Source organism: Heliangelus exortis, chromosome 18 (assembly GCF_036169615.1).
Source record: "Heliangelus exortis chromosome 18, bHelExo1.hap1, whole genome shotgun sequence".
NCBI classification, from domain to species: domain Eukaryota; kingdom Metazoa; phylum Chordata; class Aves; order Apodiformes; family Trochilidae; genus Heliangelus; species Heliangelus exortis.
Genome location: NC_092439.1, coordinates 3,376,759 through 3,393,523, shown reverse-complemented (window position 1 = coordinate 3,393,523; position 16,765 = coordinate 3,376,759). Strand labels below are relative to the sequence as shown.

The 16,765-nt window shown below is 42.2% G+C and overlaps 2 protein-coding genes across 4 annotated transcripts in view; one reads left to right on the top strand and one right to left on the bottom strand.

The window, feature by feature from the left end:
- NAV2 (neuron navigator 2) overlaps nt 1-15,492 on the bottom strand; it is a 345,652-nt gene extending 330,160 nt beyond the window's left edge. For 2 of the 3 annotated variants that reach the window (XM_071762479.1, XM_071762480.1), the window contains exons 1-2: nt 15,341-15,491; nt 10,489-11,099 (exon numbers count right to left, since the gene is read on the bottom strand). In XM_071762479.1, coding sequence (XP_071618580.1) covers nt 10,489-10,563 — 75 coding nt within the window. In that variant the 5' untranslated portion in view covers nt 10,564-11,099; nt 15,341-15,491. Of the gene's footprint in view, nt 1-10,488; nt 11,100-15,340 lie in introns of all 3 variants that reach the window. The other variant, XM_071762477.1, reaches the window with a different exon arrangement.
- On the top strand, nt 14,046-14,972 carry LOC139804799 (uncharacterized). Its single transcript, XM_071762413.1, has one exon. It carries the CDS (start codon nt 14,046-14,048, stop codon nt 14,970-14,972), a length of 927 nt encoding a protein of 308 aa, XP_071618514.1.
- Nucleotides 15,493-16,765: the final 1,273 nt, after the last annotated feature.

Here is a 16,765-nt window from a genome sequence, read left to right as displayed (position 1 = left end):
TTGGCCCAAAGCCTTGATCATGAAGTCCTCCTGCACATAGTCACTAGCTTTGATTGCACAGCAAACATCATTAGTCATGATCCATCACCTTAAGGCAGGAGAAATGAAAGGGAGGGAGAGCAGTAACTGTTTCCCCACCCTCAGCTGATGCAGCTTAGAGAAAGCCACCCAGCTGTCCCTGCTCCCCCTGCCCAGCACAGGACAGCTCCATTTCCACACGACATCCCTCTCAACACACCCATCACACACTCACTATTCCTAGAATCCATCAAAACTTCAATAAACAAAAAGCCACCTACAGACCTCTACAGACTCGAGAGACAGAACTTGGGCTCTGCTTCCTTTCAGAAATAAGGACCAGCATAGACTTCAACTTTTCAGCTGACTTGCTTGTATGAGCAGAATGCTTTTATTATTCTCATTATTTGCTGCTTACTTTGCATCCTAATTCGCAAGACTAGAACAAGTATTTCTCATCATTAAAATCACCCATTTCCAACTTCCACTTGTAGTAACAAAACAAACAAACAAACAAACAAACAAAAAAAAAACAGAAAAAAAAAAAGGGGAAAAAAAGGGAAAAAAATCTTGAAGGAGCAAGAGGAAAAGCCACTGTTCTCCACCTTCCCATCCTGAGATCATTCAAGGGTCTTGGAGTCACACTGCCAGCCAGATTCATTTGCAAATAATGTCCCCCCTTAAAAAAAAAAAAATCTTAATGCAAAGGGAATCCAGTACTGGCTGTGTGTGTGTCAGTCTCATCCGTGTAGGGCAACACTGAAGGAGGCATTCAAAGGACACATTAGCCCTTGAAATGCTAATCTGCAGCAGCAGACCGAGCAGCCCAACCTATGTTGCACACACTGAGATTCTTAAGTGATTTCTTTGTTTGTTTGTACTTTTCAGTAAAGCTCCAGAGGTGCCTCTCGCTATTGGAACAGACAGAGGTTGGGTAAATCACGACAGCCTGACTGCAGCAATTGAAATTCAGATCCTGCTGTAAGGATGCAGTGAGAGAGGGAGCTCAGGTTTGCTTTTGCACCTCAGCACATGACATTCTGCTTCTGAAGAGCTGCACCTTCCCTCCTGGTGTTTCTGACTGCCAGAAACTAATATTCTACTCTATAAAGAGATACACTCACACACAGATAAATTTACTTGCTACATTTACGAGCTGAAGACAAATTATCTGCCAGTCAGATAAAGACAGATAAGTACAGAAGACTATCAGCAGGACAGTGTTTATGCTGTTATTGATTATGATGGGTAAAAAAAAAATATATAAATCTGGGTTTTCTGCTAATGTCATTCAACTCTGTCATTTGGAGCCCCCCAAACAACTCTGGGAAGTGAGCATTTCCCAGCATTATAGATAGGGAAGACCAAGAGGCAAAAAAGTCCTTTGAATTAGATTATGGACTTCTCCCAGAAAACCATGCTGTGGGCTAGGAGAGCAAGGAGACCTCTATAGATTTGTATTTGACACCTTTTCTATCAGTATCATCCCCCCCCAAATTACATGACATACACTTTACACTCCCTCAAAGTGTGTAGCCATCCAGGCCAGGCTGGATGGAGCTTGGAGCAACCTGATCCAGTGGATGGTGTCCCTGCCATCATGGAATGGGATGGAATGAGATGACCTTTAAGTTCCCTTCCAACCAAAACCATCCCATGATGCTAGGAGCAAGTCAGAACACCATCATTCTGCAGGAAGGATATTCCATCCCAGTTTAAATCAGAGCATTAAACACCTTCAGATTCAGCTCCTGCAAATCCAATGAATGACATCAGACCACCCACCATCAAGATTTCAAGTGCCAGCCTCTTCCAAAAGCAATCATCTGCCTACCTAGGCAGACCCTTGTCTGTACATGCTTTCATCTATTGTAGTGATTCAGTGTGCCACACTGCACTTGAGGTTCCTATGTAGTTTACAGAAGGTGAAAAAACCTCCCCCACATTCAGCTTTCATCCTCTGCCAGCTGGTCTGTTATGTCATATCATTTGAGTTTAAGATGGATGAATCCATGTATTTATTTTTCCCACCTGATAAATATTTATGAAGGTTTTATTCCAGTCCTAGCACATACATACTATAACTAATCTTTTTATTTAGGCAAGCATCTGAAAGGAAAAAAGGAGCTTGAAGACAGGCTATTCCTATTGCCCAACTTGAGCTCCAGAACTCAGCATATTAAGTGAAACGATGCAGATTTGGAAGGCAATTTAAGAAACAACCACAACCAAACAAACAAACAAAACAAAAAAAGCCAGCACACAAGATTAATGAGTTTTGCAACAATGGAATGCAATAAGGACTTAAAACCTGTAAAAATTACATGTTTGAAAGAAACACCTTATCTAGTGTATGGTGATGGTTTTCTCATTCACGAGGATGTGAGCCATCAGCATTAAAAAACCCTATTTTATGCAGCTAACAGCAACTTTCACCCATTTCCAATTTTTAACACTGATTTTGACCAAGGCTGATAAGGAAAGGAAGTTGTTCTTTCAATAACAGAACTCACAGAAAATTTAACTACAATCCAGTTTTCCTCATCCAAAGGCTAGCAGCTCTGTTCCCTCGTTTCCAGCTTCTGATTTCCAGTGTATTCACAGGATTTGCTTAGAAGTTTTGAGTATCACAGTAGTAAATTCAAGACATTTACAAAATTAATTACCTTGTTTGACATGATACAGAAAAAAAAAATTAACTAAGAAAATAAGTCATTTATATTGGAAAAAATTCAGAGATACACTCAAGTAACGAAGGCAATTCCATCTGCCAGGATACATTTTTAGAGTAGTTATATCAGAAGCATGGTGTTTATCCAAAACAAATCCTCTGAGTTACTGAAGGTCTGACAGTCTCTGCTGTTATCACAATGAAGAACATAAAGACTTCAGAAAAAACCTGCAAGCTGAATCCTTGCAACACAGAGGTCTCCTTTTCCACCTATAAATGAGGTTTTTCATAACAAGCTTACCTTGTCTCTACTGATTTCTCAGCTTTCTCTATTACCAGATCTCAGAAGCTTCTCCTCTGCCCCTCAGCTCCCCAAATAGAAATGCAACTCCTTTTTTAGTGCAGAACACTGGAAGAAATAGCTACAAGTCTAAGTACATATTTATTACTATCAGTGTGCGATAGCCTCAAGAGACATCACACATCATATTCTGTTAGCCAGAAAAGGAATCACAGCCTTCAATACTGTGCTATTTTTTCCTTAATGTTGCAAGGACAAGCTAATTTGTAAGACAGATCTTTCCTTTCTAAAAGATGAATTGTAGTCTTCTGCAAAGGAAAAAAAACAAAGATCATTCTCCTGAAGAGTTCTCTCCTAAAGGGTTTTAGTGCCATGAGAACATTACAAGACCTTCTTGTTAGGCTCCCAAGGACAGGCCTGGATCCCAGCTTCAAGTTGCAGGAAGCTCCTGAGGAGTGGGAAGAAGGTTTGGGTATCCAGACTGCAATGCTACACACATCATTTCCACCTCAGACTACAGTTCCCTGCCACCTCCTTCCAGACTGCCAGAAAAAAAGAGCAAAAAGAGAGAGTGAACTTCTTACAGCCAAAAAGTTCAGTGCATGAAAAGCCAAGAAATTTAAAAGATGTGCTGTCCCTCCCTGGGACAAAAAGAAAGAAAAAAAAGAATAGCAAGATACTGCACTGCAAAGGGGGTTCAGGTTGGGAGAATAAGGTAATATAGTCCAGAAGTCTCCTACCAGTTATTTCAGAGTTAGACCAATGTAGCCCTGAACAATTTTAGAAAACATAGCAGCTTTCATCTGGAACACAGTTATTTTACTACCAGGTTCTGTTATATTCCTTTTAGCAACCCTTTGAAAAATACTGTATGAACTTGAAAGCATACACACATATGATGCTTTTCAAAGAGAAATTTGTAGCCAAGAAACACACACGTTTCTTACACTCACTAAGAATTCCTTCATCTGCACTGAAACCTACAGTAAATATGCTTTGACTGTAGCAGTGGATCTACATCCTAACACAGAAATCTAATTTCTTTGTTAAGAAATACACTAAAGCTTTGCTGCTGCTGGAACCTGTCACTAGTATTTGTTTCTTAAAGTTGTTATGAACTGCTGTGGTATGCAAACATAAATCCATACCACATCTGTCAAACTAGACTATAATCAACCAGAAAAAACCCTAACACTCAGCACCTAAAAATAAATACTGACAAATGCATGTATGTCTCTCCTTAATGCCTCCCATTCTGGAAGACCCTTGAGGTAAGCTTAGCTTTGCAAAATGCCCTAGAATTACTAAATAAGTCAGTGTTATCAGAGAGGCCATTTCCTTCACACTCTTCTCCCCCTTCCTCCCCTTCCATTTCATACCACTCCCTTCCCCAGGAATATCAAAATAGATAGCAGACCTCAGGGATATCAAATTTGCTTCCAGGCACAGACATCATGAGAGACAGTAGCTGACTGTCCTGAGTGAGTTTCTCAGCTGTTTAGGTTTTGAAGAATTTAATACCATGGCCCACACATTATTCCATACAACAATTACTCCAAAGCCAGATGCTAGCCATTTGCATAATGATGAGCATTTTCCTAGAGGTGTGCAAAAGCCCACAAGCTAATGGGTTCTGGTGTGTATTATCTGAAAGTCACACTTGCTTTACAAAATAATTAGAAACACAATCTGCAATGTTTACCTACTTGTATCTTTTATGTCCCAGACTATGAGATACAGGTCCTGTCAAGTGAAGAAACCCACACAGGACAATATTTTGCCATGCTGAGCCACTTGAAATTCACTAATTTCAGCTGGACTGTTAATGTGTATGAGGATGTCAGGAGAGGGCTGGCTTATGAGGCTCAGCATCAGGGGAAATTCATCCTATGGCACAGACAGCAGGGTTTTGCCACATCTTAATCACAGAAAAAGTGAGTGAAATAAAGCCATTGCTGCCAAATTACTGTAAAAGAAGGGAAGGAGAGATGAGGTGCATTTCACATCTGGAGAAACATCTCCAGGAACACTTTGGAATCTGACAAGACAGAGTTAATTTTTTTACAGTCTAACCAATAACATGAAAACTGATTAGGCAGTGAGTTCTCCATAACACCCTATGACCCATGTTTGACACAAACAAGGCAGAAATTCGCTTTATTTTGCAGAAAGTGTTCTTTATAGTATAAAGATTTTGGGGTTTTAGATTATTTAGTGTAGATTTATATTATACAGGAGACATACCATACTGCATTGCACTTACCTGGATTTAGGTTTGAAATTAGAATGATGAAGCTGCTGGGATCTTGGCTACCAAACCCTCATTTACAACACAGGGTGCAGGAAACTCAAGTCACAGACTCCCTAATGAACTGAGAAACAATTAAAACACCAAGCACTCTCAGAGCCTTCACTCTTCAGCCCAAGCTAGCACTCCGTAGCCCCACAAAGACATCAACAAGAAGCCAGGCTTCACAACCCTACCTCTCCACACAATTCACCACTGACTAGAGATTTTCCACAGAACCAAGGTGCCTGGCTGAACTTCAAAGATTTCTGACCATTAATACTTGTATTCATCCAAGACAAGAATGACAATCACATCTAATGCCTTAGGGTTTAAAGCCAGTTGTCAGCAGCAGCTGGAAAAAAGGGCTGGATTTCTTCCCTCCACACAAGGCAACCAAGCTGATGCATCATATTGTTGGGTTTCTCTCTGGCTCTGAAACATCAGATATTGATCAGTGCCACAGGCAGCACAGCAAACCAGACAGCCTGCTGCAGGATTTGTCCAAGAGGATCACACCAATGTATTCTTCAGCTGCCAGCAGAGAAAAAGAGGGGGGAAGCCAGTTTAAAACAAGATGCTGTGTAGATGCACACATAAGCAAGCAGGGATGTTCTTGCAGGCGCAAGCAAGGTTAGGTGTGTAAAGTACTCATCAATATTAACACTTACTCCTTTGGGACTGGAAATAATGAATTCTTCTACATTGTTCAACACAGTTTTAGCAAACATTGTTATTTTAAAAATGCTTGCAACATTCTTTTCAGTATATAAATGTTAGAACAGACATCAGCTCAACAGGCAAGAGTCACTGGCTACCTTATGTCAATATTTTGGACAATCCCAGCCAGCACTGTTTTCATCCAGGGGATTTCTTTAAGAGCAGAGTCTACATGGGAGAAAACTAACAAGAACAACAGTCACACTCTCTCATACACGTCTGTCATAAAACCAATGTTTTTGTTTTGGTAAGAATTTTTAAACAGAGAAAAATAAGATCAGAAAGACTTGTAATAATAAGGGTTTAAATCTGCATTGCTGAAATGAACAGAGCTACCCATTTCTTTGAGCCAGTTTCTTAAAGAATTATTTAAAATACTCAAAGCAAATGCACAAAATGGGTTTCAGGAGTATCTCAAAAGCAGAAAACCTACAGCCTGCAAGTAGAGGCCAAGCTTTGTACAGATCACCAACACTCATCCATGTAAATAAGTCTCCCAAATCTGATTCAGTGAAAATCAAGCTTAAGGTACATTTATTAACAATCTTAATAGGAATAATAACATGAACTCCATCACTAGAAACTCAAATCTTACAGATTGTTATGCTTATAGCAGGTTTCAAAATCGAGGAGAGGTTCTGACATTTCTCAGTTCTCTTGCTCATTGGACTTTTATTGCTTTTCTTTTTCCACAACAGCCCCGTTTGTTACATTATCAAAACACCACTGAGCAGTTTGCTGTAATTTCACAGAGTAAGCCCTGCTGCAATTTAGCAGTGGTGATACTTGAATGCTTTCACAGTGGTTCAACACAACAGCACCCATCAACTGCATATTGTGTCAGCACAAAAATCTACTAAGAAATATGGTATTAAGCCAACATTAACCCCACTTTAAACACAAGTTCTCAATACAAGAAGCTCAATAGATGCAAGACCACTCGGGCTCCTTAAACCAACTTTGACAGAAAGGCATAAGCAAAGTAGCCTCAAGCAAATCTGAAGTGTATCAATAATAACAAAGCAATGGAAAGCTTCAGTCATGTGTGTCATGGTGACTGTTTCAATGAAATAAGTAAAGAGAAAAGACACCCCATGAAAAAAGTGTTAGTCTGCTTTTAACACTACAAAACTGCAACTCATACACTCATCGTTAAAAAAAAAAAAGTTTTCTGTCCAGTAGAAAGAGGGCAGAAAAATAAAACTACTGGAAGACAACCATCACTTCAGCTTTACAAGATGGTCCAGACTGGTGATTTTTCTGCAGTCAAAAAAACCAAATCACAAACCCACACACAAAAGCAACCAACCACCTATGAGTTCTGCAAGTTACAGCATCAGCACACTGCTTCCTGTGCCACTGATGTAAAAGCAGTCCTTCCAAAAACTTACTGGTCTAATAGCCAGATAGGCACAAAGAAATATCTGCTAATCTTGCCACTTTCAGCTTGCATTAGAGCCAAAAGTGTAGCTGGATAAGAGAGCATTTTTAAGCATAATTATGTTTTACCTGTTTAAAGAAGGTTCATTCAGGCAGAGCAGAAGACACTTCTGTCACTATTACACACACATTTCTTTATCATGTCTCACTAACTTAAGAGCTACAAATGTGAATGCAAAATCAGGAAGAGTGAGGACAAAGGATGGAAGCCAACAGAAGAATTATTCCATTTCACTCATCACCAGAAAATGTTTAATCACAACACAGGCCCAGTACTAAATTTTCCTAAAAAATGTCCTGAACTACAGTATTTTTGTAGCAGTCTTTACCTGCTTGACCACAGTTTCCTCTACTGGCCATGAGCAATTATCTATTTTTTTATATCAATACAATAACCTATACACAAAATCAAGAGGTCTCTAATACAATTTGTAACACTCTTGTATTTAAAGACTTTGTTGCCAAGGTCATATAATGGCATAGAACCTGCTGATTTTATTCACATTAGCATTCACCTTTAGTAATCCTTCTACTGTTCCACTGACATGGTTGTGAAAACCTGATTTTTCACTACTGCATTACAAGTTACAGGGAATCTGGCTCTGTATTTCCCACTGCAGCCACCATAATTTATGTAGATAGATGCAATGCTGTCCCCAACATTACTATTAGAGTCCTCTTCAACTCACCCTGGAAAGCTAACATAAGGTTGAGTGAAAAGAATCTGCTTCTACTGATTTCATCAACATCAGATGCAGCCCAGTTTCTAGTTCTTGAAGATCAGACAAAATGAAAAAAAGCAAAACCTCATACCACTAAAAAACACACACCAATACTAAATCTTGTCCTGCTTTAATCAATATAGCTACTGAGGAGATAGCTGAAAATATACTTATTAAAAAAAAAAAAAAGCCAATGAAGCTTTATTCCTCCACCACAAATGCAAAGCTAGCTTTCTGTATTTCACTTGGGCAAGCCATGCCGGATGCATCATTGATTGGAGTGCACATATACACTGATTCCTTACTGCTTCAGAAACACTAAACAATGGTTGACTTTATGTCCATAAAATATATTGCTTTTGAAAGGAGAATGCACTTGCCTAGTTTAAAATTAGCTTGGTCTTATTCCTTCCTGCACAAGCCTCATTTCCAATAACAAAAGTGTCTCCTGATGATTAATTCTAATGGTGCTTGATCAGACGCCCACTTTTTCCAATCAGAAAGCTCAAAATTCTAAGCTTCAGAACACCAAAATCTGTATTACAATTCAGCTCCACAATAACTGAGGTGCATCAGCATTTGTGTTCCAATCTGATTTTCCCAGTAAACACAAGTCTAAGCAAAGTTCTCTCCAGCAACTCTTCCCTGCAAAACTCCATAGGAAATGAAATGTAATCCTCTATTAAGACTTGTTTTGCAAACAGGAGTGAGAGGGATCACCCGAGCATGCAGAGTCATTAAAATGGATCTTACATATATCATTATAAATTTAATAATCTCCATGACAGCTAGAGTTCAAGTTAAAATGAATGGCAGCAAAGCATGACCAATTGATGTTATCCCAGCTGCCACTGAGCCTCACTTGGGGTTATATTATACGTTCAGAGGCCCCAGACTACATGTGCACCAAATACCCAGAGCCAGGAGCAGATGGGAGATGTAGGATTCTATACCTATCAGCAAGGAGAGACAGACATAATTGCATATTAATTTTGGTGCATCAGAACAATTATAGTATCCTTTGGTGTCACAGGTCCCAAATGTTTTTCCCCATCATATCCTACATGCATGTTGTATGCTTAAGGAGAAAAAAGCACACGAGCACTCTCCAGAAATTAAGTTGATAGAAAGATTTTGTTTCAACCCTTATTGGTTTACTTCAATCCCAAAATTCTTCCTTGAAAAAAAGGAGAAGATTTTGGCAGGTTATCAGCTAATAGATCATGCTTGGTGCAATTAAAATACATTTAGGACTTCTGTATGTTTCCCCAAATACATGTTCCCTAAATGTAAATTCTCTCTTAGGAAGCAGCTGCCTTTTATCCAATTTCCAAAACTTTTCCAGGCTGCTAATGGGGTGACAGAGAAACCACTTTTATTCTTCAGCAACCTTGATGAAATTGACACAAAACTCCCCTTCTCCAGGATTAGACAACGCTGTTGAACAGCAGAATAACAGCTGATGGTCACGTTTCTTTTTTGCAACTCACTTTTCAAATGAAATAAAAATCAGATGTAAAAGCTACAGGAAAAAGGAGCTCTCCACACCAAGCTGAACACAGTGTTTTCTGTCACCCATCAAATCTGCATGGAAAACTAAATAAATGATTCATACAGCAGAAACATGTTGAGTTTTACAGTTTGCTCGACTGGTGCCAAGAAAACAACTTTGAAGTCCCAGTTGTTCACAAGCTACAGTTTGTCTGAGATGGCACCTTCATTTAGGTCAACTTAAAGTGCCATTATTATTATTAAATAATAAAATACTACCTTGACACACAGAGCTTCCACAAAGCACTTGCACAAGATAAGGTCCACCAGCTGACATTGTCTGTTCAAATGTGCATTTTGTTGCAAATAAAATTCACATCTGAAAACTACAGTATAATGGGAACACCACCAGAAGGACAATGAGGATACCAGCAAGTCAACAACATTCTCAGCAAATTTAATCACCAAATCCATAGAAAGCAATTTTTTCACCCCTCTAATGGTATCAATAAAAAAGTTAAAGCAAATCAATAATCTGGACTTAGTCAGTAAACTCCATTTACACTCAAAGTTTCTTCAACAACAGGTACCCAAAGATCTAGGGATTTTTCTGTTCTTTCACTCATATTGCAATTTTCCCTTCCCTTAGCTCTTTGGTCCTGATATTGAAACAAGCCTGAAGAGAAAGACAAACATTCTTTAAAAATCTCTATTCACAAAACATCTACAACAAAGCAAGCAGCAACTGCAATTGATAGAAGAGTTTTAAGGAGCTCTTCTTGTATCCACTTGTATCCAGAAATTTAAGCAGAAACTGCTTCTGCCTTTTGTCACTTACCCTTTTTTGATCTTCCAGTCCATGTGTCACAGGTTTTCTTTTCTGATGTTGGCTGGATTCAGATCCAGGTTCCATTTCCCAGCTACAAAGACTCTTCTGGCCTCTTTAAGCTTTGCCTAAAAATCCATAGTACGAACAACAAGAATCTAGAAATAATTTCAAAAGGCAAGAGAATTCCTTCAAACCTTGTCCATGCTTTTTATCATCCTTTTAAGTTCTCGTTTGCCATCACTGCTCATTATCTTAACAAGCAGCCATTCTGTGAGCCTCTATATCTTATTTTAGCTCAGATGAAGGTTTCCATTTACGTGCTTTACAGAAGGACAACAGAGATGAGTCCAAACCCAGTTGTTTGTGCCACATTATTGCTCCATCAGCAGCCTTTTCAGTGCATTCCTGGCACGGGTAATTTATATGTCAATAAAGGTGTAAATGTGCATTTAATCCACTGTGTTGATATTATCAGCATCCCTCTCTTGGGCCACCTTCCTCCCATAAATCAATGTAAACACTTCACAGTGATAATTGCCTTTTGCAAATCTAGCAGGTGTTAATTATGTAAAATCATCCATGCACGCTTGTCATCTTCTTCTATGTATTCAAACAAATACCTAAAAAGGGGGGGAAAAAAAGCACTTTTTACCAGCTTGAAAGAAAACATTGCTACTGATACTCTCCCACCCACCCATCATAAGCTGCAAGACAGAAGCAATACAATAATTACATGTTTTGTACATACTACACTCTTCATTTTTGAACACTTTTGATGCCTCCTTAGCATGTTACTTTGCCTTTGGTGCTTCTTGCATAAAAAGACCCCAGAACAACAGCATTGTACATCAGAGTTGAGTCTACTGTGATGCCAAGTGAAACCTGCACAGATCAACTCAAAATTCAGTCTTCCAGGGTTCAGGTTTTAGATTCAAAGCCAAATTCATGATTCATCTTGGGTCTCTTAACCTTATAAACTGTGGTGACAGACCCCTGGGTATTGTGTGTCACTTCCTAAAATCCTGGGCACCAGAAAGCTGGAATGAACAAGTTATATTATTACTTGGGAAAGAAGGTTGCACCTGAAATAACAGGTTACCAACTCAACCACCTTAGAATATTGCTCTTTTCATACTGAGAAGCACAAGTTGACTACAGAAGAGACAAATCATTTCCCAAGTTAATTTGTAAGGTGGAATCACTAACAGCAGGTTTCAACGTGCAGGCACCAGAAGAACTTTTATTAAGCATATCTAAAAAGGCTGAAAATGAGGCCACATACTCAGCTGCATGTGGCTGACACAAGCTTTGGTCATGAAACAGGTACTCAAAAAAATCCAAACCTCAGTGTCCTACAGTAGCAAAGAAAATAATAAAAAAGAAAATCCTAATAATCAGACATTTTCCTATCACTAAGTGATGGGTAGCATGAAAAACAGATTTCCCATAGGACTACCTGAACTAAATACCTGAATCAAATATCCAAGCCACAAAAGGAAGATTTTTTGGTCAAATGCATGAAGAGGTTTGTTCTACATGCTGAGATCCCTTGTTGTTCCAAGGTTAAAACCACAGGACAACAGAAACACTGCTTTTGCCTATCACTTCAGATACTCTCATACTGCTCCTCACTGTGAAGCAGCCATTAAACAAGTTGTGTTTTGTTTTTTTTTTCTTCTGCTGCTAGTACAGGAAAGGATAGAACTGATTGCCAAGATGCTGCTGTGCTTTTACTGCTAGCAAATAATCTAAAAAACACAGCTAATATATTTTATAGATAAACTCAAGGATTCAAATTTTATTTTGAACCACAATTTCCTCCTGGTCTGTGGTTTCACACCTGCTGACACCCGTGGAAATCATACAGGTAGCTTGAAGGCAGCAAAGGGCCTTTGACCTTTGCAATAAATACCATGCAAAAAAAAAAAAAAAAAAAAAACCAAAACCAAAAAACCTCAACTTTTATAAATATCCTTAAGTACCACCGACAAAAACTTTTTCCCCTCCAGTGATGTCTCTGTGATGTGACACATGAGACTGCATCAGTCACATCGAGTAATGCCATGCTGGAATAGCATGACATAACCAGTGCAACTAAGGACAATGTCTCTTTGCATGGGAGGTCCCCTGAACCAGAAAAAAAAAAAAAAAAAAAAAAAAAAGGAAAAGTGCAACCTCTTTGGAAGTTCCTGTGCATTCAGTGTTACAGCTGTGCATTTAGCTACAGTGTTACAACTGTGGCTGGAATTGACACTCTTTGGGAAAACATGTAAGTTTCTACTTGTATATAGTAATTAGTTTATGTCTGTAACCTTAGAGAGGGTGTTACTGAATACTTTGTATCAATGCATGAGTTGTTATATTTATGTAATATAAATATATATATATTCTAGCAACAGCAACAAAAAAAAAATCCTGAAGAGCGAAAAACAATTGCATTCAAATCAGCCACAAAACAAAACATTAATTATCTATATTGACTTCCTTTTTCCCCTCCAACAAAAAGAAGCTTCACTTTTTATCTCTGCACATACCTAATTGCAGAGATGGATTTGTTAAGAGTAAATTGGCATGAAAGCAAAACAGGAACAGGAATGGTAAGAAGGAAAAAAAGGAAAGTTTGCTGGGGAAGTCACCAAGTAGCCATCAGAGATGCTAAAACAAACAAAATGCCAAGTGACAAAAAAAAAAAATCTCTGTTCTCTCATTTTCCAGCACCCAGAGGCTCTGGACCCTTTTGAGCTATATACTATCCAAGCTGCACCACATGAACAATCTCAATGAACCTCAGCTGAACTGATATTCTTGGATTTAAGCCCTAAGGGCTGTAAAGTGGATGTGTCCTACCAGGGTCCATCCTCACACACAGCCCCAGGAGGACCCACACCTGCACAAAATGCCATTCAGAAAGATCTCACTGGGTAACCAGATCCCCGGCAACACCTCCTGACCGCTGCTCTTGCCTTGAAAGCAAAGCAGAAAGCACTTTTTTTTTTTTTTTTTTTTTCCCCCTAAGTGGAAAAGAAAAAAAAGCACCCATACTGCATCAGGAAATTTTTCATTCCCTCAACTGACTATGTTTGGGAGCAATCATAATCGCGGGTTTACCTCCACAAGTTTTTTGTTTGTTTGTTTACACATGGCACATAAAAACACAAGGTTCAAGTTTTCCCCGGTGAAAGACAAACCCCGGCATGGTTTTTCCTCAGGGGAAAGACACCTCCACCAGTGCCTGGCCTCGGCCCCTGGAGAGGCGCGCACCCCTCTGCCCCAAAGATAAAATAAAATAAAATAAAATAAAATAAAATAAAATAAAATAAAATAAAATAAAATAAAATAAAATAAAATAAAATAAAATAAAATAAAATAAAATAAAATAAAATAAAATAAAATAAAATAAAATCCAAGACCAGCAGCAGCAAAACCCACCCACGCCCTGGCAAAGCGCAGGTGAGGAGCAGGGGAAGACTCCCGCGGCCCCCCCCCACACTCCTGGGGGCTCAGCCCGCCCAAACCCACAGGGTTCTTCAGACCCACGGCCCTCACAGACACCCACGGGCCCCCGCATGCTCCCCAGAACCCACAGACATCCCCTCAGCCCCTCACAAACACCCACGGGCCCCTACAGGCCCCTGCACCTCACAGACACCCCCCAGGCCCTCACACGGACACCCTCCCCCCCCCTTGCACCCTACAGAGGTCCCCAAGCCCCTCAGAGACACCCACGGTCCTTCACAGACACTCCTCGCACCCCACAGACACCCAAACCCCCTCACACAAACCACCCTCGCACTCCACAGACACCCACGGTGCCTCACACGGATCCACAGCCCCTCACAGACACCACTCGCACCCCACGGACACCCACAGCCCCTCACAGACACCCCCAGCTCCTCCTCGCACCCCACGGATACCCCCCAGCACCTCAGACACCCCTCAAACCCTTCACAGACACCCCCAGACATCCACTGTCTGTCACAGACACTCCTCGTACCCCACGGACACCTTCAGCTCCTCACAGACACCCGCAGCTCCTCACAGACACCCCTCAGACACCCCTCAAGCCCCTCACAGACACCCCCAGCTCCTCCTCGCGCCCCTCAGACACCCCCCCCAGCCCCTCACAGGCCCCTCACAGACACCCGCGGTCCTTCACAGACATTCCTCCCACCCCACAGACACAGACCCTCACACAGTCCCCCCTCTTGCACCCCACAGACACCCCCAGACACTCCTCGCACCCTCACACAGATCCCACTCCTCGCACCCCAGGGACACCCCCATCCCCTCAAAGACTCAACCCCCCGCACCCCACAGACACCCCCAGCTCCTCACAGACACCCCCAGACACTCTTTGCACCCCCCAGGCACCCCCCAAGCCCCTCACAGACACCCCTCAGCCCCTCACAAAGACCCCCCCCCCGTCGCACCCCACAGACACCCTCGCACCCCACGGACACCCCCATCCCCTCGCAGACACCCCCATCCCGTAACGCAAGCCGTCCCCAGCTCCGCACAACCCCCGTTTCTCACCCCCTACCCTCAGAAGTTGCGGCCCCGCCACCGGCAACCCCCCCACCGCGCTCCACGCCGGCGACCGGCGTGAGAGTGAGCGCGGAGAAGCCGCTCCCGCCTCAGCAGGGCGGGCGGGCGGAGCCGGCCCCGCCGAGGCGCGGTGCGGATGGGGGCACAGCCCCTCCGGTAACCCCCCAACCCCGGAGCGGGACACGACTCGCTGCTGCCGGCCCCTCACCGCCGGCAGAGCGCGGAGTTCCGCCCGCTTCGGGGCCGCGGTTCTCCCGCTGCCGGGACAAACTTTCGCATCCCTCCAGCCAGGCGCTTGGCAGGTCCCCGCCGGTACCTGATACAACTGCTGCTGCGGCGGGGCTGGCGGCTTTTTGCGCGCTGCTGCTGCTGCTGCTGCTCCTCCCGCGGACCGGCGGCCCATGTGCCCGCGGCAGTGCAAGGGCCGCCCCGCACTCCCGGCTCCGCCGCTCCGCGCTGCCGCCGCCACCACTCACTCTCCCGTTACCCGGGAAACTGCCGCCCGCCCGCCCCTTCCCCGTTCCCCCTCCCTCCTCACATCGCCTCCCGCCCCGGCCAACCACAAGGGCGCCCACGTGGGGCCGGGGGCCCAATGGGAGGGTGGGGGCTGCGGCCGGGAAAGGCACCGAGGAGCCGCTTTCCAGGCGGGATCGGGAGCGGTGGGAGATCGCGGTCATTCCCCGGCCTCCGTTCCGGTGCCGCCCCGGCGGGATGCGGGATGCTCCGCCTCAGAGCCCCGCGGCGGAAGATGGCGGTGGGCGGTACCTCAGACACCTGCCTGAGGCGGGACGGGACGGGACGGTGGCGGCGGAGGTGTCTGCCGGGGTTATCTGCCCTGTCCCGCTGAGGCGAGGTGATCAGAGCTTGATTAGCGATGTGTGCAAAAAAAAAAAACAAAAAAAAACCCCAAAAAAAAGACACCAAAAACGGCCCATCACCCTCCCAAAAAACCAAAACAAAAACACCCACCGAAAACCAGAACAAAACAAACAAATAAAAAACAAAAGAGACCCCAAAACAGCCCCGCACCCCCAAAAGAAAAAACAAAACAAACAAAAAAAACATCAAAAACCAGAGCAAAACAAAACAAAACAAAAAAACCAAAAGCAGCCCCCCCAAAAAAAAAACAAGACAAAAAAAACCCCACCCAAAACCAGAACAAAACAAAACAAAAAAAACCCCAAAAGCAGCCCCCCACCAAAAAACAAGACAAAAAAACCCCCACCCAAAACCAGAACAAAACAAAACAAAAATCCCAAAAGAGCTCCCCAACCCCAAAACAAAAAAGAAAACAAACAAAAAACCCACCAAAAACCAAAACAAAACAAAACAAAAAAAAACCAAAAGCAGCCCCCCAAAAAAACAAAACAAAAGAACCCCCACACAAAACCAGAACAAAACAAAAAAGAAACAAAAAAGCCCCAAAAGAGCTCCCCACCCCCAAAACAAAAAAACAAAACAAAAAAAAAAACCCACCCAAAACCAGAAAACAAAACAAAACAAAAAAAAAACAAGAAAAAAAATCCAAAACAGCCCCCCCCAAAAAAACCAACCCAAAACCAAAACAAAAGGAAAAAAACAAAACAAAAAAACCACCCAAAACCAGAAAACAAAACAAAACAAAACAAAACAAAAAAAAAAAAAAAAAAAAAAAAAAAAAAAAAAAAAAAAAACACATTAAAAGCCCCAGTCTGTGAACTTAGGTTGCCTAAAGTTTTATTTAAACTTACTTGGAAAGACA

Excerpts from the sequence above, each read along its gene's own strand:
- LOC139804799 (XM_071762413.1), top strand. The coding sequence starts at position 14,046 with ATGCTCCCCAGAACCCACAGACATCCCCTCAGCCCCTCACAAACACCC.